Genomic DNA, 24,550 nt, shown 5'->3' on the forward strand with positions numbered 1-24,550 from the left:
TTGGTGCCGAGGTTTGGGGATGTTTGACGCCCGGCGGCTAATTGCAGGCTTGATTATGCCCCAAGAGCACCAAAAATACTCAAATGGAGTTGGTTCCAGTCTCTATGCGAATGCCCGAAATAAATCTAGACTAACTGCTGGGTTTTGCATTGGCAGCGCCTCCAGCTATCACCCCCGTTTTCTCGACACAAAAGGCGGCATGGTTGCTCTGCGGTTACACAAAACCTAGCACTGATTCCTACAAACCAGTCCGTCTCCAGCCCACGACGAAGGTGTGCACAAGATGGCCACTGCAGCAAGCTCCGTTGCGCCAGTAGTGACGCTCTATCATGCCGACCAGGCAGCACATTTTCCCTCCAACTCTACATTTCCTATTACCGAAATCCATAAGGACGACCTGGAATCCCAATTGAACGAGAACAAACGTTCGGTGTCGGTGAACATTGGCATCAACCCCGCACAGAGCCAAGAAGTCACCCCTACAGGACCAATTCCGCCGCCAGAGATCACCGATACTATTGAAATCGATGAAAATGTCGTCAAGGGTTAGCAGCCACAGTGAAAACACGCACAGAATAACCGTGGTGCGGTCATGTGGCTAAAATGTTGCGCAAAAAAAATACAGCATTCCCTGACAAGGGAGCCAAGGTCTTGGGTGCGGTGGGATACGGAAAGTCGCTCTGGGGCATAACGGCAAGGATCGAAGTCGAGCTTCCAGATGGACGAAAGCGGAAATATTTCATGAAGGTGGGGAGGTTTAGTCGGCTTCAAACACTCTCTTACTGCGTTTTCCAGTCACCAAGACTGTTGAAATGCAAAACACTAAACATTTGATCGTATACAGGCCCTCAAACAGGGGGAGCTCAGCAGGGTGATATGCGAGGGAGAGCTAAGAAGTCTGCAAGAAATCTACAAGACGTCTCCTGGGTTTTGCCCTGAGCCATATGGATGGGGACGTTTCGCCAGCGACCCCGAAATGTACTTTCTACTGGTCGAGTTCCGTGACATTGGGGCAAGTGTAAGTCCAACAAACTGCTGGGGAGTGTTGACAAGGTCTTTTTTTGCGCGCAATCGCTCTTCTTTTTTTTCTTTTTTTTTTCTTTTGGCACATCGACAGCCGCAGCTAATACTAGCTACCTCTTACTACCCATCATTCGAACCATCAGCCGGCCGAGCCCTCTAAACTCGCAGCGAGCCTCGCCCGGCTCCACAGCAACTCGCAGTCTCCAACGGGCAAGTTCGGCTTCGGGATGCGGACGTGCCACACGCTGATTGACCAGGCCGTCGACTTTTGGTCCGATTCATGGGCGGCCGTGTACGGGAGTCACCTGCGTCACGTCGTCGAGCTGGCGAAACCGTTTGTCAAATGGCCCGAGTTCGACATTGTGGCCGACCTGACGGTCGACAAAGTCGTGCCCAGGCTCTTGCTTCCGCTACAAGCTGGAGTACGGACTCTGAAGCCGTGTCTGGTGCACGGCGACTGCTGGGACGGCAACACCGCCATGGACGGCAAGACGGGCGAGGCCTTTATTTTTGATGTGTGCTCCTTCTACGCGCATAACGAGTACGACACGGGCAACTGGCGCACCCCGAGGCATCGCCTCAGCAACCCGGCCTATATCAAGGCTTACAAGAAGCTGATTCGGCCCTCTGAGCCAGGTGAGCAAAGATCGTTCCACGACTGCGGGGGTTTTTTTTGCCACACTTTCCAACCCCATAGATGTTGACTCACCGACTTTGCTTTTCACAGCTGAGGAATGGGAGGCTAGAAATATTCTTTATTCTCTACCTTTCAACCTTGGAAACGTCATGTTTGTTCCTGGGTCCACCCAGCGACAAGTGTAAGTTTCTAACTTCTCCCGAACTTGTAGCCGGGGGTTGTGTTCTGGCTTCTGATCGGTATCTTGGTCGCAGTGTCTACCAGGACATGACAAACCTCTGCAAAATGTTCTGTCCCCAAGATTTAGAGCTGCGTATGGCAAGTTTGGGGCTAGCAAATGAATCCAGCAACGACCGTGGCGGAGAAAACAAGGTGAAGGGGACGGGTCCATGCGCTTGCGAAGAAGACGAGGAGGAGGAGGAGGAGGAAGAAGAAGAAGAAGAAGAGGAAAAATATGAAAGGAGGCTGTAAGGCATCGCCACGGGGGCTTGATGACATTCTTATCAGCCCGAGGTTGAAAGAGAGTATAATAGCAAGTGGGGCGCTCTTATTTTGCTCAACTAGCCACCTCCCAGCGTTTGAGGAACACGTACGTTCATGGGCACGTGGGACTATGATGGGTCAAGAGGAGAAACAGAAATGCATGCATGCATAATGTGGTGGGTTTTGCTCACATGACTGAGGATATAATATATCTGAGGTCAACCATCTCTGGTAGCAACAGCTGCCGGTTTGACAGGACTGTCATCCTAGTCATGTCAGTATACGATACGCTATGATCTGCAATAAAGTGGTTCCAGACCTCGTACAGATCACGACATGCCGACCGATCGAGAGCACAACCTGGATGATGATGATGACAAGGTTGGTGATCATAGCACCCAAATACGTCAAAGAAGGCCCGAGGTAGCATTGACCACAAGTATTACCACGTATCACCACGTATGATGCGGTTATCTACACCTCGCCCCGAACCGTCGGGAAGCTTGCCTTGCAGCGATCGAGTAGGTTTGGGAGCAATTTGTGTTGTTTGTCTGCTGCAGCGGCGGCCACCGAAGCACCCAAAAGCATGGTTCGGGATGCGGAAGCGTACGCGGCCGGACCCGTGGTTCATGTCTGGGGCGATGCCCCACTCCTGATAAACTGTGCAATGGTGGATTGCTTTGCCTGCCTGGGATGAGGCCAGTCTTGAAGAACAAGGAAGTAACAAGAGAGGTCGATGGAATGTAGGCATCGGCTTCGCGTGGGAACACGATTGCGTTGGGTTTTTGCTTGCATCCGACACGCACAGACTAGGAATTCTGGCCTCCTCGGACTGGGTAGATCAGATCAGTTCGACTGGTGCGGTGAGGTAGATGAAGAAAGAAGAAAAGATGGGATGGGTTTTGGTGGCCATGATTCGGGCCAGGCGAAAACGAATTAACTTGCCGTTTTTGGCCACGAGGAGAAGCTCGGCGTTCACGAAACGCTTGGGTTGAGAGGAGAGGATGCTATTGCGTATGTGACTCGATGCTCTCTTTTTTTATCGATTGCAGGGTGGCTTGACAAGAAAAAGTGAAAAAAAAAAAATCATCACTTGATACCTACCAGTAAATTAATTACTCCCATCACAACTAGTATTTCCTCCCACCCAATCTCTGAAAATAGCATCTGTCAAAGCCATGAGCACAGCACCACCACCCTTTTATGTGGCAGGTTCATTTGAAGAAAAGAAAGGAATTGCAAAAGACGAGAAGAAGAGAGAAAAAAAGGTACATCAGCACAGCCAAAAGTTGGAAACTCTTTTTCCAAAACATTTCTGCCGCACTTTTGCTGTTGGTCCAACTGGGACAGGTCCTAAAACCAAACCAACATCGGACGGTCGTCCTACAGCCACCATTCAGTACGTACCAGTGTTGGTCCATCCAGGGTCGCGACACGCCACTCAACGCGCAGACACATCCCTGGCAGCCGATCCGAGCATATCATATCCCCGATCGTTTATCAGCCAAATTTTGACTCCAAGTGATTATCGCCCAGGATCCACGACGTACCTTGGATTGCACGCCTGGGAAAGAAACAAAAGGTCGCCAGGTCACGTAGCCCAAAATCGTCCCAAAAAAAAGTTGCAAACACCCAGGTAGTACTCCTTTTGCAGCCTTGCTTGGGATTGTCCGGCAGTCGGAGCCCCGCCGTCCAAGCTTGCGACTCCAAAACAGTTTTGCGACTATTTGGGGAACCTGCACAAAAGGCGACACTTGAACAAGCTGGGACCTAAGCACTTGGCTTGCTACGATAGCAGTTGGGTAGGTCAATATACTTTGGGACGACTGTGACAGGGGGGGGGGGGGGCCAGAGGGCATGCCCGTCCATCCCGTCTCTTCTCTGTGCTTGGCTTCAGGGCCTCGATACAAGGTGCCGTCATTCGCCGACTTGGGGGCCTCAATAGGCTTTTTTCCGAGGCTTGTTTCTTTCTTCTTGTCCCGAGACTGGCATCTCTTTTTTTTTGTGTTTCTTATTTTTTTCTCTAATTACTTCTTTTGGTGTTTTCCTTTGAACCTTTTTAGGCCATCATACCCTTTACCCTGGATGTTTGACAATGACCCCTGGTGCTCAGTAAAGGACTTGGTCAAAAAGGACTTGGGGTCACTACAACCAGTACCAAATGAGAAGAAAAAGATCAAGCACAAATGCTCTTTCGCACGCCGTGCTTGTGGCCGCCACCGGCCTGCTAGTCCTGACTCTTCCGACGGGGGTTTTGAGCAGGAGGCTCTTTGAGGGGAACGGTGTCGCCAAGATCCCAGCTGACTCCGGGGAGCTGACGGAACCTGCGCTCTTGGATGCGGCGGCGGCAGCGCTCATCACCCCGGCACCAGTGGCAGTGATAGCAAAGGTGCGACGGGACGATGTCGACTCCCTGGACGTCGACTACGGTCAGGCAGCATTTGGGCCGGGGCCTGGGCCTGGGCCTGGCCCTCCGCGACCACGACCACCATCACAGCAGCAGCCGCAACAACCGCCGCCGCCTCTACGGGGCCCGGAGGACCAGATAGTCATGTCGCTGTCCAGCGCGCTGCTGGCCGCCCAGAGGAACCTCAGCCAGGCGTCCCAGACGTTTGAGCAGTCCATCAGCGAGCTTCAGGGGTCCTTGTCCTCGGCGACGTCGGCCGCCCAGGCTGCCAGTTCCAACGCGGCGGAAGCGTCCACCTCGGCGGCCTCTGTTGCTGCGTCCGCGTCCACCGCTGTGGCTGTCGCGAGGGCGTCCATCAGCAACATTCAGGCGGCCGCATCCCAGTCCCTGGCGGATGCCGAGTCGAGGGCCAAGTTGGCTCAGGCCAGCGCCAATAGTGCCGAGGCGGATGCCAGGCAGGCGAGGGTAAGTCAAACCTTGGTTGTTTTCTTTTCTCTTACTTTTCTAGTCTGTCTCGGCAACACGAAATGAAAAACATGCACACAATGCCAAATACTCACATTCCAAACCCCCCTAGGCCGAGGCGGATAGCCGTGTATCGCAAGCCCAGGGCGCCTCCGTGTCCATCACGCAGGCCGCCATCGCCGTGGTCGCGTCCGTGCTGGGCTCGGCTCTCATAACGCTGATAGTGCTCTGGCTTCTCATGCGGTACCGGCGCAAAAAGCGGTTGGAGAAGGTCGCCGAGGAGGAGGAAAAGGAGCAGATAGCGCTGGCGGCGGAGAAGCAGCGCCTGGCGGCCGAGGAGGCCAGGAGACGCGGACTGGAGCGCGGGGCGGCGGCCATGCTGATGCACTCCCGGCAACGGAACACGGGCTCGTTTCAGTCTCGGAATAGGCCCAGCAGCACCGGCGCAGGGGGGCCGAGCCGCAACTCGGTTGCATCGCGCAGGGGCAGCGTGGTCGGGCAGCGTGGCCCGGGGTCTGGGAATGGCAAGGGCGGACCCTCGACCAGGCCCCAATCGGCGTCGACCATGGCCAGCAGCAGCAGCCGCACTTACGTGAGCGACCATCCCATCAGCTTTCCGAGGGGGGCCGTATTGTTATTTCCGCCGGGCTCTCGGAACAGAGATTCGTTCAGCAGCGAGCAGGGCATGGTTGGCTATGCGATGAGCACCAAGAGCGATCACACGTCGTCGAGGCCTGTCACGGCTGACATGTCGGCCGCGCAGGGCGCCGGACGTTTCAACCTCGCCTTGGGGTCGCACCCCGTGGGCGGTGCGCCATCGTCCAACTCGGATATGAACCGGACATCGGTCTACAGCCCAAACCTGGGTTCAGACCGGAGCCGTCCTACGTCGAGAGCGCCATTCTTCCAGCAGCGACTCGGAAGGTTGGATGAGGAAGACCTGCCTAGAACCAGTCTGGACCGACAGCGAAGTCTCCGGAGAGCCGGCGACGAGACGGCCGCGACGGGGTCGGTAAGGGTGGTGGATAGTTCAAGCAGCGAGACTGCGGTGGATTCGGGGGTAGAAAGAAACAGAGGAGACCAGAGCAAGGAGGATGGAGGGGACCAAGCAGGGCAAGCAGGGCAAGCAGGGCAAGCAGGGCAAGCAGGGCAAGCAGGACAAGACGCAGGTCAAGCAGGACAAGACGCAGGTCAAGAGCGACGGGGAGACACACAAGGGTAGAAACGAGCGATGACCTTTCCAGTAGGTACAGAACAATATTACAGTGGATAATCAGATCAATATTACTAAAGCGACACATTGACAAGAGATTGATACCGTCACCGCAAACGTGATGCGGAATTTTGCATTGCTGACCGAGAGCCATGAAGTCCTAACCATATTGAGGCAAGACTAATGGATCTAAGCGAAGCGGGGAATTGAATCATCTTGAATGTCAAATGTCAAGCAAGGTGGTTATGCAACAGGTCGAATGCTGTTGGTTGGACAAAAGACAACCATCTAGAGACGAATTCAAAACGTGCCAATTTTTTCGGGGGCTGGCCATCGCCGAAAATCATTCCCGACAAGGAAAACATAAGTGGGCGTGACGGTGAGGTTGGCTTGGTTGGACGGGCGGTAGCATTGTTGTGGTTCCGAGGTTTCGCAGACAAGGGCGAGATGGAGATGCTAGGGGAGCAAACAAGCATCGCAGAAATTAAGGCAACAAAAGGCGAACACGAGCAGACAAAAACTGGGTACTGTGACTTGGGCGAGCTCTTTGAGCTTGAGCTTTGCGAAGTTTTGGTTCTTGTCGATTGCTTTCAGAAATCAACTCCATCGAATTGTGGGCGAGATTTGGTGATATCAAGACTGCACAGTACCGGCGCTGCAAAATATGGTCGTGCAACATATCGTCTGGTTGGAAACCGGCAAACCAACCCAAAATCATTGCAAAAATCATTTCAAAAAATGCATTTCCAATTTCCCAGATAATCCCGATCCCAAATGCCATTTCTCAATCAAGCCAAGGCACGCCAAGGCAAAATCCCCTACCGGCATCCAACCGGATTCTCCATAATATCGTGCAGGTTCTGCCAATCCCCATCCGTCGTCCACGCCAAGCAACTAAATCCATCCGTCAACGCACGGCTGCATCGCCAAGCCGTCCATCAAACAGGTCAACTGTCTCGGCCATGTTTGCGGCCCGGGCTGATGGACCGACTCCTCCGCACCGCCAAGCAAAAAGGCTCCGGCGAACGCTCTGTGGATGGCACGGCTGTCCAAGAAGCCCTACACGGGGCGTACCGTCAGTCGGCCTCTTTGCCATGGGTGTCTGCCTGTACCGAACATCCTAGCCGCTGTGCCTGTCGATCGTGTTCCCATGCGTCCAGTATGGGACGAACACCCTCTGAGCCCCTGTTCCAAAATGCCATGTTTACTCCAGCTACCTGGCCATGATCTGCGCGCGGCCAACTCCCTACTCGATGATTCTAGGCCTCCTGTCATTGTCACGGGCCCCTGACGGCGCTTGGTTCTTCCCGTCTTGGGTCACTTGTGCCTTGATGGGGGGATGATTTGGACCCCGTGGGCTAGTTCTCACATTGAGTATAAGAACTCGGTGACTCCTTCTTGTTGCCACCACATCATCTCTGGAGAAGCATCCCATTCAAGCCTTTCGCTGTTTACTACCAACCGTTTCATTCTTTGAGTTGATCTCAGTCGTTATTTGACACCAAAACACAAAGTTCTGTGAACTTTTCTTCATTTCGCTTCAGCCTCGTTAATACCCTTTGCGTTCCTTCATTTTTACTCTTTTTCTTCTTTACCAACCGCCAAAATGCGCGCCGGAATTGTTGCCCTCCTCCTGACCGCGGCCACTGCCGTTGCTGCCACTCCTGTTCCCCAGAACGCCCAGCATCAGATGACTGTTCGCCAAAACAACAACAACAACAACAACCAAAACAACCAGAACCAGAACAACCAAAACCAGAACAACCAGAACCAGAACAACCAGAACCAGAACAACCAGAACAACCAGAACCAGAACCAGAACCAGAACCAGAACCAGAACCAGAACCAGAACCAGAACCAGAACCAGAACCAGAACCAGAACCAGAACCAGAACCAGAACCAGAACCAGAACCAGAACCAGAACCAGAACCAGAACCAGAACCAGAACCAGAACCAGAACCAGAACCAGAACCAGAACCAGAACCAGAACCAGAACCAAAACAACAACCAGAACAACCAAAACAACAACCAGAACCAGAACGACAATAACCAGAACAACAACAACGGTAACCAAAACAACAACAACGGCGATGCCAACGCCGACAACGGCAACGCCGGCAACGGAAACGCCGACGCTGGTGGCGCCGCAGACTTTGGCACCTGCGTTCCCACCATCTCGTTCGAGTTCGGCCGGGGCAACAGGGGCGCCAACGAGGGTACCTTCTTGCCTCTGGACCCGGCCATCCTCAGGGGGCAGTCCGACGCTCTGAACCCCAACATCATCACCAACCGCGTCTGCGACCAGCTCGGTGCCCAGACTTGCGGTGCCAACCAAGCCGCCGTCGACCTGTGCCTCGACGCCAAGGCCCAGGTTGCCGCCGCCGGTACCAAGGACGCCACCACCGCCGATCTGTTCAACGGCCTGCTGGGCTTCTAAGCTCTAGCTTGAGTTGGGACTTGATAGCTTGGAGCTTTTGGTGACCTACATCACAAAAGAAAAAAAAAAAAAAGAAAAGAAAAAAGTACAAAACACCAAAAATTGAACATGACGACGACCTTTGCGGTAGTTGTACGCCATCCCACGCCTGGTATTGGAGTTGGCCGGGTTCGAACCGACGACCCCATGCATTCTGCACGTCGGCGAGCCTTCCTAAAGACCGGAAACATGTCTGGACCATGTCAGGCTCGATGCAAAGCATATGCGCTACCACTGCGCTACAACCCCATAGAGACGCTTGGATGACAGTCGGGCATGATCGTCAGGCTATTAGCAAGCATCTGGTTTGAAATGGTGCGTCTGGGTGGGGTGGTTGGCATCTAGGGCTTCCAGGCCCGGCGAGAGGCGTCTTTACCTAGTCAGGCAACGAATGAATGAAATGACCCTTTTATTATTTGACGTTCAGGACCCGCATCTACTCCATCCATGTCTTGTGAGTGGCTAAAGTAATTACGTATTAGACTAGACTATTCTAGTTGAGTTTGTGCAAAAGTATGCCTGTGTCATGTCTGCCTGATCATGACCAGCCTCCTCATCCCGTACTCTTTCCTATCCCACCCCAGACCACTGCCAGCTCTCCCCTTCTCGGAAATATCACATCGTCCTTGTTGTCAACCCTCGCCTGCATGTTGTCGTTCCCGCCGAGGTACTTCTCGTGGGGGATGAAAAAGTGCTTCCGCCCGGCAGGGATTTGGCCCCGTACGCGAGGTGGCGCAGGTCCACCGTCCGGACCCACAGCTGCGGGCCCAGGTAGACGGCCCCTTGCCGTTCCACACGCCGAAAGAACATGCGGATCTGGTGCGGCCCGAGGTGTCCCGGCAAAGCAGCGCTGGAGATGTTCGCTCGGGAATGACCAGCTGCGTTGTCGCCTTGGCGCCGGCATACTCGACGACGACGTATCCCGTGTCTGGATCCGTGAGGACACGTCGAACGCGCGAGCTCCCATTCTTGCTCTGCGCGCTAGAGGCGCTGTCGTCGGTATTTGAACGCTTCGGCTTTCCGGTCGCTTGGCTACCAAGCCCGGGGCCTACTCTGGGATCATTCCCACTGTTTCCCTTTGGGTGAATAACCGTCTCTTTCGGCTTGTCCACAAGCTGAAACTGATCTTGGTTGTCGTCGCACGGTGTGAATCGCCAGCATAGATCCGCGGGAGAAGCCCCTGAAGACGTCAGCTCCATGGTCTCGTCCTCTCTCAGGATCCAGATCTGGGTCCTCTCGCGATTCGAGACGACGAGGCCCCGGCCAGAGTTGGTAAAGACGAGCTGCACGATCGGAACGGCGGTATTTGGTTCCGTGGGCGGCGGGTCGAGCCACTGCAGCTTGCCAATGTTGACTGTGTCGTTTTCTATGGACCGCGCTTTAAGCGTCACCACCACCGCGACAGCGCCAGTCGAATCCCCACACGCGAGCATGTCCATGTTGCGGAATGCAAGATTCGTGATGGCTCGGCCCGACTGTAAATCAACTAGGTCTTGTATTTTGCGTCCCCCAACCAGATCATACAGTCGTACACCTCCATCCTCCTTGCCGACAAATGCGGCACTAATACCGGGATGCAGCGCGGTGGCCGTGATCTCTCGTGGATCCCCCAGGTTCGGTACCACGGTTGGTTGTGGTAGTGCCACCGACGTGCCGGATGTCGATGTGTCGTCGTCCCCGTCGTGGTTCCGAACCAGAACTGCTGGTTCCCACACTACCGAGTGGGTCTGTCGGGGGTCCAGCAGCCGCTTGCCATTGTGGCTAAAGGCCAACTCGCGTACGGCAAACGGTTGTATTTGATGACATATAGCTGGGTGAGCGACTCAAAATCCCAGATTTGTATGTTGCCGCGTCTGTCTCCCGTGGCCAACGTTTGACCATCGGGCGTCGCCGATAGTGCGTACGGCTCTGCTTCGACTGCCCGTACCTCTGCCAAGTCCATCCTACTGTAGTCATACCACACCAGCTCTCCTTCGCCTCTTATCTTGCTCCTGTATGTGGCCACCACAAACTCCAGTTCTGGGTTTGGGTTAAACAGCATCGCCTCCACCTCTTGTGGGTCATCTTCTGGAAAGGCATCACGTTCCCATGTGCCTGCATAGTCTGCCGGTTCGTCTCCTTCGATTTGCCATAGACTGATTCTCCCTGCGTGCGCCAAGGCAACAAGGAGTCCATCCAGCGAGAAGCTGCTAAAAGTTGGTGGCCCAGTCGGTGGCCCCGTGATGCCGGGGCCGTCTTGATCCTGGTTGGCTGCGTCACCAAACCCCAAAGTCACCTCGCAGTCATCGTCGTCTTCATCCTCGCCATCAGCTCGCCGGATGAGCAGAGAGTACTTGGAGGTTGTGGCCAGAATTTGGTCTTGGTCGTCAAACGAAAACTGTGTGCATGGATGGTTTAGAGTCCTGGTCCAGATCATGTCACACTCCTCGAGTTCAGTCATGGCCCATGACCGGGCCAGTGTGTTTCGAGACGTGACGAGATAATCTCCCACTGAGTTGAAAGATACCACGGTGACTTCTTCGCCGTGCTGAAGGGTGAAGAGCACAGTGTAGGTGGTGGCACTGAATATTCTTATCATGCCTGAGGATTTCCCAATGGCCACAAATTTGGCGCCAACGGCTATTGCGGACGCTGTTGCTTGCGTGTGCTCAATATACGAGATGGCATCGAACTAATACTCGTCACTCAACCCTACCACTCGCAAATCAGAGGCCCGCGCCGAGTAGCACTGCCTTTGGATGCTAGAGGTTGTAGGACAGACGGCCGGGAGCAAGGTTGCTATGCTGTCCGGGGCGAACAAAAGATGATGCCCAAACTTGGCCACGATCCGGATCAGATAGATGCCCCAGCTCTGCACGAGACTGTACTCTGGCCCCACAGGAGCCACGTGTCTTGATCGGCGCTCGACGAAGCGGCGAATGTTTGCCCCTGCCTCCTTGACTTGATCCAGGTCAAGACGTTGTTTCCTGCTCGAAATGTATAAAGAGCGTCAGACACCTCGTCGCTCTCTGGCCGACAGTTGACCAGATGTACCGAGAAGTTGGTAGCAGCATACGCATCCCTATGTGTCTTGAGCAGCTGCTCAATGTCTGATTTTGTATCATCGGGCGAGATCTCATCCTCAAACGTCCGGAAGTTGGGGCCTGATAGTGATCTAATCTCACTGCGTATCTCGGGCGACGGACGGCTGGTCAAGAATATTCGAAGTGTCGGCCAGTTGGAGCTAGCAATCTTGAGCAGGGGAAAGAGCTTGCTTGGCAAAGTCGGAGCACTCGTCCAGAGCATACTTGAAGGCAAGGCAGGCTTTCTTAATCACAAGGCCTCCCATTGAATGCCCTACCAGGACGATCGGTGTCCTGACCCCTCGGTTTTGATGCGTCGACGAGAGCAAATGAGAGCGGAGTGACTCTCCAAAATTGCTGCACTAAGCTACGACTCTTGAAAATCCGTCCAGTTGGCAGGATAGCCAAAGGTGCGTATCCGGACATATTTAAACTCTGGATCCCGAGGTAACCACTCCCCAGACCAGAAGTATCCCGGCTCGGATTTTGCGCGCCATGTTTTGAGGGATCCGCCATGTAGACCATGGACAAAGATCAGATCAACAAGCGCCTCGGAAGGGTCATATACGCAGGTTACTCCTAGATTGCCTGCGCCATTGTGGAAAGAGTTCCGCCTCGGTCGGTTTCCTGTTGTTCTAGGGGAGCTTGGTGGTGTAGAGGTTTGCAAAGGTTGCTGGAATGTGAGTTTCCGGACGAACTGGCTCGCGAATGATCTTGATCTTTGCGATGGGATCGCATCGTGGGCTTGTTCATTGTCACTGGTCAAGCAGCCGAGCATAGCTCTCCAATGATTCTCCGATACACGGGCCTTGGGGCTGAATAAAGTGGTGCAACTCACAGAAGGAGGTCGTTCTACCGGGCCCTGTTTGTCGGATTCTTCGGCCTGCTCACCTTGTATTCCATTGTGTCATCAAGATACAGCAACGCAAAAGTTTCACCACAATCGGAGAAAGTGAACAAGCAAGCCAGCAGGAGAGTGAAACCGAGCGCGCATAGATAACAGATGTATGCAGCTCACTTGACTGCTCAATTCCTTGTCCATTATGCCTAATCATGGCTCAGCCTTACGCATTCGGGCATTGGGACTTACTACCTACGTACCTAATCGAACGGTACCCCTACATATGGTAGCAGCCACTGCATCAACAAGACCAGGTACGGAACTTGTTTCCTCGTCGTTCGGTAAAGGCCGCTGTGCATGATTGGGGATCGGGTAAGACCTCAGCTCAAAGGGGAGATTTTTGTCGCCAGACAATCCGCCGAATCAGATTAACTAATGCAGGCTCGGGAACGAATCCTTGCGAGGGGAACACATGGCATAGTCACGTTCACCTTGGGAATGCAATCTTGAGCGTTGCCACGAGATGAAGGGCATCTTGATTGGTCAACCCCGCATCGGGCGTAGACGCAACGACTCAAAGTACTGAATGCAGATGCAGCGCGTAAGCAGAGGTATCCATCCTTTCGTGGCACAGCGCTCCCGACCGAGTTCCTTTTCTTCGCCGGCCGGTGTCGATAGGTCAAGCGGCTTCTAGGTAACAGCAACCAGCGACTAGTGCTAGGAAAGAGAAAAAAAATGAAGAACCGGAGAAATGAAAAGGAAGCAGGAAACCGTCTGCAATGCCCCGTGGACCTCGCAAGAGCGCTTAACACTTCAAGGGCCTACCTTACCTACCTAGGCAACCACTTGGCATTCGGTCTTCGTAAGAGTTGACCGAGAAGGGGATTTGCCGTTGCATCCAACAACCCGAGGTTCATCATTTGCGCTGGACAGAAGGAAAATGAGAATCACAAATAAAGCCATGGACGAACAAACGCAAATGAGGGTTGATCTGTGGCCCTACGCGCGTGCTTGTAAAACGACCAATCAATCCGAATCCAGCTTCTTGAAATACGCGACGGACCGACAGATGGAGAACTGTACACGCGCAACCAAACTCAATTCACTCAACCCGAACCGAAAGTTGGAGCGGGAGAACCACTCAAGATCCACCGTGTGCTCCACATCATCGAGACCCTGACCTCCACTGTGCTTCAGCGTAGTAATCCTGACGATCATTCAGCCCACTTCCAATTGCAAGATGATTTTACACCTTTGACTCGTCGCTGTCTAGACTGCAATAGACCTAGTAATCTGTCAACCTTTGTATTCACCTCTTCCAGTCAGCACATGATGGACATCGAGGCGCATATGCAGATTAATGTTGCTAACTGCTTACTTTGATAGAATTCCTTCCTTGACTTTCTTCTCTTCCTGGATGCTTTGAGCCGACTAGGTACAGTACCGATAACCTATCGATTCCAGCGACCTTCCATACAACCAACAACCAGAGACAAGCGTCTTGAGTCGCTGGCGGGGAATGCCTATTGCACACTTACGAATAGGTAAACAGCCAGAAAGATACTCGAGAATCGACATCAATCATCACAGTTCAAGTGAACACTAAACGAGCTATCTAGAACCCCTGCCCGGTCGGGTACGGAAATGTCGGCTCGGCGGTATGCAGATCAAGTCTTGATTGGGAGCTGGGGTGTGGGTGTGGTGCTCTCGTAATAGACAAATCACCGGCCATTCTACTCATTCTGCACAGCGGTCACAACCAGAGGGCGTTTTCTGAGGGGAAGTTTTTTTGAGCCTGCGATTTCGCGGGGGATATGACATCAGAGATCATCCCTTACCGCAAGCTATGATGACGATACGCAATATGCTTGTTTCGTTTGCACAGGTGATGCAGCAGGAAAAAAACCAGGACTTGTCCGCTGTAATCAATTATAGTCGTCTTTCCATCTGACACTTCAGCCATTGCCAGGACTAACAAGTAATTATTCGAAAATCATGATTGCAACTCAACCAGAATACCGGCGTCAGGACTCGATGGGGACGGGTCGCAGATTGGTCAAGAAGCAGCCCTCGCCATCCCGTAGGCGGTCGAATTCATTCTCGGGGCAAGCGTCACCGATGGAGCCTGGCAAGGAGAAGAAGTCCAAGTTTAGACTTTCCAACCCCTTTTCGTTCTCGTCCTCTACCAAGGAAAAGGAAAAGGAAAAGGAGAGAGTCGAAGACAGGACTAGCAGCAATCCAGCAGAACAGGCTGTATCGACTGATTCCGCATATGGCAGTGGAGGGAGCTTACCAAACCCGGCAACATCGACAACTATTGCTCCGCCAAACAACAACTCCTTGACCTCCGATACTACACCGAGTACTAGCGCCGGCACGATCCCCACGCGAGGGAACGGCCTGCTGAAGCCGCCTTCAACTCTCATCACGCCCCCAACACCTCCTGCACAGCCCGTCCCTCAGGTCGCCTCGGCGGCGCCGTCCGCCACAGCAGCCAGCCAAGGCGAACCCATCACGCAACAGACTTACCATGATGTTCGGACTGGAAACACGGTCACTACTACGACTACAACCACGACCACGACCACCACTACTACAGGACCCAGCGGGTCTACAACAGTCCAGATGCCTTCGGCAGCGAGTCAGAGCCCGTCACCTCCACCTGCACATATCACAAGCCGCACAGGCTCAGACCCTCCCGCACCCGCACCACCGCAGCCGGGGATGCAGGCTCCAGTGCCTCTCCCACCGCCTCCGGTTGGTCAAGGTCCAGCCGAGTCAACCTCTGCCTCGTCGACCTCTGCAGCGGCTGTCTCATCTGCTGCCCACGACAGGGAGAGCAGTGGGCTGTCTCCGCCTGTACCAAATCGAAGTAACATACGGAATCGAGTGGAGCTGTCTGCATCACCAGGCCACGAGAAGAAGAATCCAATGACGGTGTCACCAATCGAGGAGGAAGCCTCAATCTCCACAAACGAATCGTTCCCAGAGTCTAGTTTCACTACAGGGCTGCAGCCCAGGCCCCTTTTTAATACACAGGGGTCTTCAGATCCGGAACAGCCCCGGGCCCCGCCCCCGCTGCCACCCAAGAAGCCTCTGCAGCAAAAGTCAACCTTGAGCAACCTAAAAAATGCAGCGGTCGGCATACATGTAAGAAGTTTACACTTCCCCAACGTGAAGCGCGCAGGTAGATGCTGACCAAGCTTTTTGCAGGGCGTGGCCGAGACTCTCCGCGGGACCATAAACGATGCAGTAGACAGACGCTTCGGTGACGATGACATTTCAAGAAACAAGAACCAGGCTGCTATCGAGGCGGGACGGGCTGAGATGGCGGCCGCGAGGGAAAGAGGACGGCTACGTCAACTACAAGAGAAACAGCAGCAGCAACAGGGCCAATCTTCTTTAGGACATCAACAGCAACAGCAGGATGACAGCAGCGCGCTTTCCCACGTTGAGCCCGACGCTAACGAAGATTATTACCATCCATCAAGCCACGCCGGTCGACAGGGCTCGTTCGGAGAGGCCGGGGCCATGAGCACCAGCACCCCTAGTGGTGGCACCCCCAGTAGCATGGGAAGCACGAGCAGTAGCGGGTATCCTCCGGTTGGTCAGGGCACGCCGTCCGGTGTGTACGACAACGGTAGCGGGGGATCCGGCTCTCAAGGGGGTTTAGAGAGGGGAAAGGGGAGACTAGGGAGCTTTGTCAAGATGATGAGGCATGGGCCGATGAGTGCAGAGGTGATGCCAGAAAGACGAGACAGGGACGCCAGGCTGAGTGTGGTGAATGAGTAACGCCAAGGTGTTCTGGGTTGGGAGTTTCTGGTGCTCATTTGACGTGGGTAAAATTTCCTTTGGTTCTTGTTTGGGGTTTATAATCTGGGCAAAACGGGACCCCATGTGAAATGAATTTCGTCGGGGATAGGGACCCTTGCTCCTTGAAGACTGTTTGTCATGATCGAAATGCAGCGTAGTAGGTTGAGAGGTTGGCCAAGACGATGCCGAGGATTGGTTAATTATTGGATGTTGGTTTTTATTAGAAAGCTGCCAAATTGACTACATTACTCCAACCTCAATAAGCATGGCCGATATGGCTGAAAGGTGACTGCATACTCCGAATATTTCCTAAGAACCCAGACAAAGTACAATGTAACTTAGGTAGTCTTTGGACTAGTTCTAGAAACCCAATCGAGGTTTGCTACTGTAAGCTAGATGCCGATTGTCCCTGTGCTGACTGTAAAAGTGACCCAACCCACTCAAGAGAGCAAGCAACACAAGGTTCTCACGCAAGAACTGAGTGCTGCCTGGGGAAGGGGCACAAGCGGCTGCCAGCCGTGAAAAAAAAATCAAATGAATAAAAAGAAATCTGGTAAATCAAGGTAACGAGCCCTGTCGCAGACCCTGCAGTCAGGCTGTGAATTGTGCACTGCAATTTTTTTTCTCTCTTTTTTTCAAACCAACACAGCCCCTTCATCAAATATTGTTGGTTTGTTTCTTGGTTCCGACGGCCAGCACAGAAGATACCATGTAATTACGGTACATCTCTATCTGTCTGTGATCGGTTGACCAGGCGAATGAGAGCACTCGTCTTCGTGCTGCGCCGCAACACAAGAACCACACGCCGACAACGTCCCTTGCGCCCACGATGTGCGACGCGACACTGGCTGAAAGCTGCTCCTTCAGCGTTCAGGTGGGGCCTGTTTTTGCCCTATGAGCGGGGGGTCCAGGGGGGCTGGTGGGCTAAATCCAGCCCGCCAAGGTTTGGTCTGCAGCGCTGTTGTAGTAATCTTAGCCCCGGCTCAGCCTGCCTGGCCCTGCCCTCCACAACGGCCGCGCATGAATCCACTCTAGCCCATCACCAACAGCAAATCCTCTTCGAGGCACAGCTTCTGCAGAGTAAACAAGGGGCGCTTTCGCTGCGGTAAGCACAGAGATGGGCCGGTTTTGATATTAAAGATGTCGCCGTCTTCTTTCCTTTGGGGTCTGGAGATGTTTGTGTCATCATCCTTTACCTTCTCAACTATATTGTTTCTTGGGGTGTTCTCGAGATTCCCTTGTCTTCTGTTGAATACTACTTTGGTTGGAATTCCTAGATATCATTCGAGATTTTCGCAGCTTGAAGCGCGCTGTCCACTTCACCCTTTTTATTATATCATTCCTTGAGCTTCAGTTCTTGCCTGCCTTGTGGCACTTCTCTTTTCCTTTTTTCATTCTTGAAAGAGAATATTCATCACCATGGAGGGAGCATACTCTTTCAAGCCAGGAGGTCCGCGACCTGCAGCCCGGCCGCTTTCCAGGGTCCTCCGTGTTATAACTGTGCTTTGCACCATCTTTACATTCCTCGCCGTCTTGTTGATCTTTGTCTCGGGCACTTCTACTCGTGAGGAAAACAACAAGATTCTGATCAACATGTCTGAGCTATCTCTGGTTGAGGTAAGGAGCTTGGTCTTCCGTCTTGGAAGGATTCTTGTGCTATTACTAACAATATCTCTTCTCTCGGTACAGTTCAGCGGCATCATCACCAAGAGCGGCGGAAACGGCACCGATGCTTATGCGGTCAAGATGTACCATTTCCCGGCCGGTTTTGGCTGGGAGTATGCAAACGCAACCAAGAAGGAGCAGACTGGTGGCTTGATATACACCGGCGCAGACGACCTCAAGGTACCGGGTGATTTCCGCAGGGTTGCCGAGAAGCTCGGTCTGCCCAACTCGGACTATCAGTGCCTCGGCCGTAGCACCGTCGAATGCACCAACCCCTTCTTCCAGGCTTGGAGGTACAAGGACGGCAACGACCAGTACTCAACCACCGTGCACTGGATCTTCTGCTTCATGGTCTTCCTGACCATCTTCATCACGCTCGTCAAGGAGCTCTTCATCAGCTGCGCCAAGAGCACCATGGGCTGCCACTGTCCCATTGGCAAGTCGCTCTGCCCGGCTCCCAAGTGCTCCCGCGACCGCCTCAACTACCTGGCGCCCTCGGTCTGGGACAGCTACCGTTGCTACTGGTACACCTTCTCGGCCAGCATGACCATCGCCTGCGGCATCACCTTGACCATCCGCTCCCACTTCCTGGCCAAGGACCTCAGGGACCGCAAGATCGCCTCTGCCCAGATTGGACGCGGCTTCCTCATCATCATGTGGGGTGCCGCCATCGTCATGACCATCGGCGCGCTGCTCATGTACATCAGCAGGGCCCTCAACAGGCGTGCCGAGCGCGGCCTGACCTTCCCCTCGCCCGACAAGAGCCCTGCCTTTGCCCCCGTCACGCAGTTCCAGCCCGCCCATGGCTACCCGCCGCAGCCGCAGGTCCAGACCGTCCAGCAGCCTGTGTACACCCACCAGCCCCAATGGAAGCAGACGCCTCAGGTGAACGTCCAGTAGGCGTCTCGTAGCAGCTTCAATAAGCCCCCTATTTGCAATTAACTTCTTTGTTCAAGAGAAGTGCGCAACTCGAGGAGAGCCCCGAATTTGCAGAGGTTCGGCGACTTTTGCAGCAATCGCCAGATCTTCTCTTCATCCTTGACCTGTTTGGCGTTTTGTTGCTTTCTATTGCAGAAGTTCCTAGGTTGCGCTCAAGGTTGACTCTTTCGTTTGGCGTTATAGAATGTTTGGAGAGCGTTGAGTTGTTTGTTGCAGTTTTTGGCCTGGATGGCGTTTCGCGATCATTCTCTATACCCAACCGGCGGTGCTTTCGTTTTTGTAGCTTTGGTTTAAACAATTCAATTGTCGTTTTCAGTGCACTGGTTTACTTTGACCTGATGGGGTCATTTCTGGCGTAGTGGCCGACCCTTCACACTGTCTAGGTACCCTTGATGCTTCCATATATAGTGGTTGCTTAAGAAGCAGTGGCGGTTTGCTGTAGACCTTGTACAAGTTTTGCTCCTTTCATCCTTACATCTAAGAGCAGTCCAACCTCGCCCAACGACAACCTATCTCCAATGCGTCACGCCTTGTGTATATCCAGTGAGCAAACTTGAGCTGACGACGATGGTTGCACTCACTCACTGCCTTCAAGGACTTGTGATTGGACAAAAAGAAAAAAAAAGTTGTTCGTGCAATCTGCGTATAAAATGTGTGCTATTCCTCCAGATGTTAACATAGCAACAAACCGCAGACCCAAACAGGATCACAGTGTTCCCGTAGCCCCGACCTACCATAGAAGATTAGCTACATTGTGTCAATTCAAATGGTGGTGGTCAAGGTCGGAGTTCAAATTCAGTTCTTGGTACCTTTTTACTGGAGCGAAGGGGGACAAGATAACAACCATGGGCCCAGCGACCCAGCCGGGGACTTTGCCAGAAGTCTCCCTCCGCTGACCAAAATACCCTTCTGGGTTGTGCAAAAGCAATCAAAAGATGATGCTGCTGCATTGCGTCGAAGGCATGTCGCCCTGAAAGTCAGGCACACCATGTAGGTTCTCTTGTTTCTACTCGAGACATTCCAAAGTCTGCTGCAACTTGGTCAGGAGCAACTCTTCTGATAGAGACTAGTTTTACCCCAAACCTCAATGACAACGGCAAGGGGCCCTTGCTCAAGACATTGAGATCAAATCCCATTCCAGGATCAAGCAGCGACCGGGACAGATGGTGCATCCATCAGGAAGAGAACAGCATTCGAGAAGCGAGGCCAAACGTCCATTTCAGCAATAGCCAGTACCTGCACGACTGGTGCGGTCTACAAATATGCTCACCACTACTGCAGATCGACTCTCTCCCAGACTTTGGAGACATTATCATTGCCCTGGTCAACCTGCGCGAAAATTTCCGCATCAGGCTGAATTCGAGTTGCGGCACCCACCTCCACGTCAGTATCGGCACCGATGGGTGGCGGAACGATCTGGTGGCGCTCAAAAAGATGATGACGCTCCTTTGGCTGGGCGAGGCGCACCTCGAGGTCCTCATCCACCCGGCCCGCCACAGGACCGGCGCCCACCTCCGCCGCATCACCGAGTCCTCGACCCTGGCAGGTCTGCGCATGCGCAAGCGCCACTGGAATGTGGACAAGGTGGGCGGGCCAAGCGACAGGTGGTTCCAGCACCTCCGTGCAAGACGCAGGCTGCTCTGCTCGGACCAGTGGGCGCGCATCGCCTTCATCTGGAAGCAGGCAACGGCCGAGAAGCTGCAGTCGCTACTCCAGGTGCCAGCCAGGGGCAGCCGGGCCAAGGCCAATTTTGTCTTGGACGTTAAAAAGGAGAGCAAGGGTGGCAAGGGCACTGTCGAGTTCCGCCAGATGGAGGGCACTATCCACCCGGAGATCATCGAGAAATGGGGCATCGTAGTGACTTGTCTCGCCCAGACGGCAGCCGACGGCAACAACTTTGACATGTTTGCCAATATCTGTGAGGGCCTGGCCTGCGATGGGCATGCCGATTATCACCACGTCAAGTTCTTGAGTGACGTTGGCGTTGATCGTGCAACCCTGAGCGCCTTGGCGATCAAGGAGAATATAGCTGAAGAGGAGTACAAAGGCGTAGATGCCCTCTTCAAGAAGGGTGCATTCGGCACCAATGACCCTAGTTTTCCGTTGCCTTACCGTGTGAAACAAGGTATTGATTACGAACTGATGCATGACGAGACTTTCTTTGACAATCAACGCTACTTTTCAGAGAGCGAGGATGATAAAGTATAGAATAAGGTAAGGGTAAAAACAGGCCATGCCGCGATGTCATACAGATGCAGATGCGTTTTGTGATGTAATGGAACATACTGGATTAGATAGTCAGCTCATAGTTAATCACTGCCGTGGTTTTACCCTTCTGTTGATCGAGCTACCAGTCTTAATATTACGACCAAATGAAGCTGCATTTGTCGGAATATCCTGTGGAACAGAGGTTTCTCCTGCACGATGAAAGATAGCCTGACATGAACAGACTGTTGCGCCTTGTGTTCCCCACCGTTTTACCTGAAAAAAGGTATGATGCATTGATGATTGGGGTATCATACTTTGTCGTCAAGCTGAAAGAGAAAATAAATGCAGTCGTACAAAATGTCAGACATATCTGGAGCCCAGAGCTGTACTCATCATCATCTTTCAATCAATGGACGTGTGGTTAGGCACCTCCAAAGGCATCAGTCATGATCTTAAGCGTCTTCCAATCATGATGGTCTCTTTTGTCCACACGGTGTCGCACACACATCCCCAAAGATCGATCATCGCCTTTCTCGAGTAATCCCATGAGTATCGTATTACTAGGTTCGGTCGGTCACGGTCCATCGTCGTTTCGAGGAGCTCGTGTCGCGCACCACATCCGGCCTTTCCGCCGTCGATGGGAGCTGTGGAACCACATCTTGTTCACCATCTTCACCCTCTCCCGCCGTATCGACCTGCCCACCTTTTTCAACACGGATCGTGCCGCCATTTCCAACATCCGTTCTCCGCAGATCCATCAGTTCTGCTTCCTCGTCATCAATGCACTCTTCGTCTACCTTTTGGGAAGGTTTGGGGGACCACAAACCCAGTGATGGTGTGCGAGAGAGACCTGAAGGCGTGAAGGAGGGCGTGACTGTATCTTGGCGGCCCCCGGATTTTTGCAAACCTTCCCTGAAGGATGCGATGGACCGACCGGCAGATACCTTCCTGCTCATACCACCACCTCCCGAGTTCCAATCACTCCCGTTGCTAGCAGTTCCAGACGAAAAGGAATGATGGTTCGCGCGAGCTCTGCTATTGCTATTACCATCAAACATGCCTCCCGCCGGCGGCGAACGTAACGAGTTCGCAGGTGCCAATGGTCGCAGGTGTTCTACATTTGCTTTCAGCTTGAGATCGTACCTGTGGTGCATTCGAGCACCGTCGTGATTACTCGATGAAGAGCTGTTTTTTGACTTCAGGGTTGCGAGCGAGATCGACGACAAGGACACGTCCATCAACGCAGGTTTGTGCTCGATAGCCCCGATCATGGCATTGCAGCCGGCTCCGTGCGAAACGAGAATTACCACCGTCTCAATGTCGTCCTCATTACCGTCTTCAACCCTCGTCTCACTTCCATCCGCCATTTTTGGTCGGATGGCCTCGCTGGTCACTGCTGTTGCCGGTTCCTCCTCGATGGTGTACCAATCGACCATTTTCTGCAAGCCCTTGCTGAAACGCTTATGCATATCGGACCATTCCTCGGGCAGCTCGCCGCCATCGCCCCAGTCATAAGGGGGGCGCATCGAGTCCCACTGATAGTCGACAATAACACAAGTGTCTTTGGCATGGTTCACGTATCCCTCTGGGATGGGAGCATTTTTGGATATCGAGAATGAGGGCACGGGTGGGTCGTAGGCTCCGACCTCGGCATCTGAAGCAGCAGGTGGCGCTGTTGAAGGCCTCTGGCTCTCAATCGTACCCCTGTGACTGTGAGCCCAACCGACTGCTTGCCGTGATTCCAGCTGCGGCAAGGCCTTTTCTATGTTGTCCATATTCTCCAGTGGCGCCGAATTGGACCCATTCCCCGCTGCACTTATTGGCGCCGCCGACAGCGGACTCGGGCCGACCCGTGCGCCAGCTGAGCCCCAGAGATGACCGCTGCTCGTGTTTTGGACCAAAGAGTTTGAGTGTGCTCGAGTCTGGATGTGCGGGTAACTATGGTAGTTTTCGGGCTTTAGCAGTGTTGCCTTGGCGCTTGCCAGCATCATGACAGATCCAGGCGGAGGGGTTATGTGCTCAAAGTAGGACGGTGATAGCCACTCGCCAAGCCAGGCGTCTATACGTAAGACAGCCTTCTTGCCAACTGGTCTAGACCGCCGTGGCTTGTTTCCTGTGGCGCCCGCGTCCTGGCTGATCTGACTTAGTTGCAGTGGCGACAAGGCCCTTCTAGCCTCGACCAGCAACGACGGCCTCGATGCCAACCCTGAACTGATGGCTATCGAAGTCTGTATGCATCGGAGGAACGGCGACGTGTGAATAACAACTCGAAAACATTTTTTGCGGCGCGTCTTCTTTTCCGGTTCCGAGGCATCGTACTCTTGAGCGCGCTTACGCAGGATGGCTGCAATTTGCTCGCCGGTGATTCTGGACTGCGTCCATCCAGTGTATGTGAGAGGAGGGTCGTATGGTGTTGGAGATGTGAGGTGCCACTGTTTGTCTGCAGCATCGAGTCGATGGCCGTGTCTAGGTGTGAGGGGATGGTCAGCTGATTCCTATGCCACAAATCGAGTTTGGAGGAGGACGGACGGGCTGCTAGTGCATACCGGACGACGAAGATGCAGGAAGGCGGAGGCATTATGGTGTTTATGCGACTAAATTTGGCACACAAAAGTCTGAGTCTGCCGTCAGATCAATGATGGTGGCGGAAGAAGAATGCCGCTTCTCAGTTGCGGCGGAGAATCGAGCTTTTTATAAAGGGCCAGGTTGAATGGCTCCTCTTGGTGAGGGTGGCAGGCGCCTAGTCGTGAATGCAAGCAGTGTGATGCGTTGAGAAGTAAACAAAAGACCATGTACCTCTGGTAGTCAATCGCGTTATTGAATTTCAGACAGTTCGACACGAAACTTGGGAGGTTCGTCTGGGATCAAGGTTTGTGTGCATGGATGAGGGATGACAGAAAGTCGTCTGTGAATCAGCAGACAAATATTGAAACGTCATGGGCGGGCACAATGTTCTGGGGCTGCCGAAGCTAATTTCTGGGATGAGTCTCCAGTGACGGAAGAATTAACCCCGCCAACAACTTGGAAACAGAAGGAGCCCAGCCCACATGGAGCTTTGTTTGGTCACAAAATTCCTGTAACCGGCTATATAGCTGCACATTCCCCTACTACTTGCAGGCAGCTCTGAGGGGAAATGCTGGAGCAGGCCATGCAGCTAGGCACATCGTACGTTGAGCACTTGTGTCCTTCAGTACCTACCAGGTATGTAGGTAAACAAGGCGTCTGCGACCAAAAGATGCACTGCAGTAGACCGTATTGTCCAGGGCTAACACGTGGGTAAAGAGACTGTGATTTTAAGAGTGGGGCGCGCAACGTCCG

The 24,550-nt window shown here is 53.4% G+C and overlaps 8 protein-coding genes and 1 non-coding gene across 9 annotated transcripts; 6 read left to right on the forward strand and 3 right to left on the reverse strand.

Moving 5' to 3' along the window:
- The first annotated feature begins 87 nt into the window (after window positions 1-87).
- MGG_10482 (uncharacterized protein) lies at window positions 88-2,630 on the forward strand. The gene is made up of 6 exons (XM_003713338.1): window positions 88-545; window positions 626-747; window positions 845-1,018; window positions 1,167-1,659; window positions 1,751-1,841; window positions 1,915-2,630. Exons 1-6 carry the CDS (start codon window positions 284-286, stop codon window positions 2,129-2,131), a joined length of 1,359 nt encoding a protein of 452 aa, XP_003713386.1. The 5' UTR covers window positions 88-283; the 3' UTR covers window positions 2,132-2,630.
- Window positions 2,631-4,263: 1,633 nt separating this feature from the next.
- MGG_10483 (uncharacterized protein) lies at window positions 4,264-6,325 on the forward strand. The gene is made up of 3 exons (XM_003713339.1): window positions 4,264-5,015; window positions 5,128-6,184; window positions 6,206-6,325. The coding sequence occupies exons 1-3, from the start codon at window positions 4,305-4,307 to the stop codon at window positions 6,235-6,237; spliced, it is 1,800 nt and encodes a 599-aa protein (XP_003713387.1). The 5' UTR covers window positions 4,264-4,304; the 3' UTR covers window positions 6,238-6,325.
- Window positions 6,326-7,834: 1,509 nt separating this feature from the next.
- On the forward strand, window positions 7,835-8,990 carry MGG_10484 (uncharacterized protein; the record flags this gene model as incomplete). Its single annotated transcript, XM_003713340.1, has 1 exon — window positions 7,835-8,990. The coding sequence occupies one exon, from the start codon at window positions 7,835-7,837 to the stop codon at window positions 8,663-8,665; it is 831 nt and encodes a 276-aa protein (XP_003713388.1). The 3' UTR covers window positions 8,666-8,990.
- MGG_20008 lies at window positions 8,821-8,953 on the reverse strand. The gene has a single exon. It is a non-coding gene; the product is annotated as a tRNA-Ala (tRNA).
- Window positions 8,991-9,253: 263 nt separating the features above from the next.
- On the reverse strand, window positions 9,254-12,224 carry MGG_10485 (uncharacterized protein). The gene is made up of 4 exons (XM_003713341.1): window positions 11,572-12,224; window positions 10,663-11,335; window positions 9,513-10,465; window positions 9,254-9,463 (listed from the first exon to the last, which is right to left on the reverse strand). The coding sequence occupies exons 1-4, from the start codon at window positions 11,987-11,989 to the stop codon at window positions 9,258-9,260; spliced, it is 2,250 nt and encodes a 749-aa protein (XP_003713389.1). The 5' UTR covers window positions 11,990-12,224; the 3' UTR covers window positions 9,254-9,257.
- Window positions 12,225-13,879: 1,655 nt separating this feature from the next.
- Window positions 13,880-16,674, forward strand: MGG_10486 (uncharacterized protein). Its single transcript, XM_003713342.1, has 2 exons — window positions 13,880-15,757; window positions 15,821-16,674. The coding sequence occupies exons 1-2, from the start codon at window positions 14,603-14,605 to the stop codon at window positions 16,397-16,399; spliced, it is 1,734 nt and encodes a 577-aa protein (XP_003713390.1). The 5' UTR covers window positions 13,880-14,602; the 3' UTR covers window positions 16,400-16,674.
- Window positions 16,675-17,531: 857 nt separating this feature from the next.
- Window positions 17,532-19,344, forward strand: MGG_10487 (uncharacterized protein). Its single transcript, XM_003713343.1, has 2 exons — window positions 17,532-18,037; window positions 18,110-19,344. Exons 1-2 carry the CDS (start codon window positions 17,840-17,842, stop codon window positions 18,983-18,985), a joined length of 1,074 nt encoding a protein of 357 aa, XP_003713391.1. The 5' UTR covers window positions 17,532-17,839; the 3' UTR covers window positions 18,986-19,344.
- A 446-nt stretch (window positions 19,345-19,790) lies between these two features.
- MGG_10488 (uncharacterized protein) lies at window positions 19,791-21,232 on the forward strand (the record flags this gene model as incomplete). The annotated part of the gene is made up of 2 exons (XM_003713344.1): window positions 19,791-20,014; window positions 20,095-21,232. The coding sequence occupies 2 exons, from the start codon at window positions 19,791-19,793 to the stop codon at window positions 21,230-21,232; spliced, it is 1,362 nt and encodes a 453-aa protein (XP_003713392.1).
- A 19-nt stretch (window positions 21,233-21,251) lies between these two features.
- MGG_10489 (phosphoglycerate mutase) lies at window positions 21,252-24,475 on the reverse strand. Its single transcript, XM_003713345.1, has 2 exons — window positions 23,779-24,475; window positions 21,252-23,698 (listed from the first exon to the last, which is right to left on the reverse strand). The coding sequence occupies exons 1-2, from the start codon at window positions 23,808-23,810 to the stop codon at window positions 21,793-21,795; spliced, it is 1,938 nt and encodes a 645-aa protein (XP_003713393.1). The 5' UTR covers window positions 23,811-24,475; the 3' UTR covers window positions 21,252-21,792.
- Window positions 24,476-24,550: the final 75 nt, after the last annotated feature.

Source organism: Pyricularia oryzae, chromosome 2 (assembly GCF_000002495.2).
Source record: "Pyricularia oryzae 70-15 chromosome 2, whole genome shotgun sequence".
NCBI classification, from domain to species: Eukaryota; Fungi; Ascomycota; class Sordariomycetes; order Magnaporthales; family Pyriculariaceae; genus Pyricularia; species Pyricularia oryzae.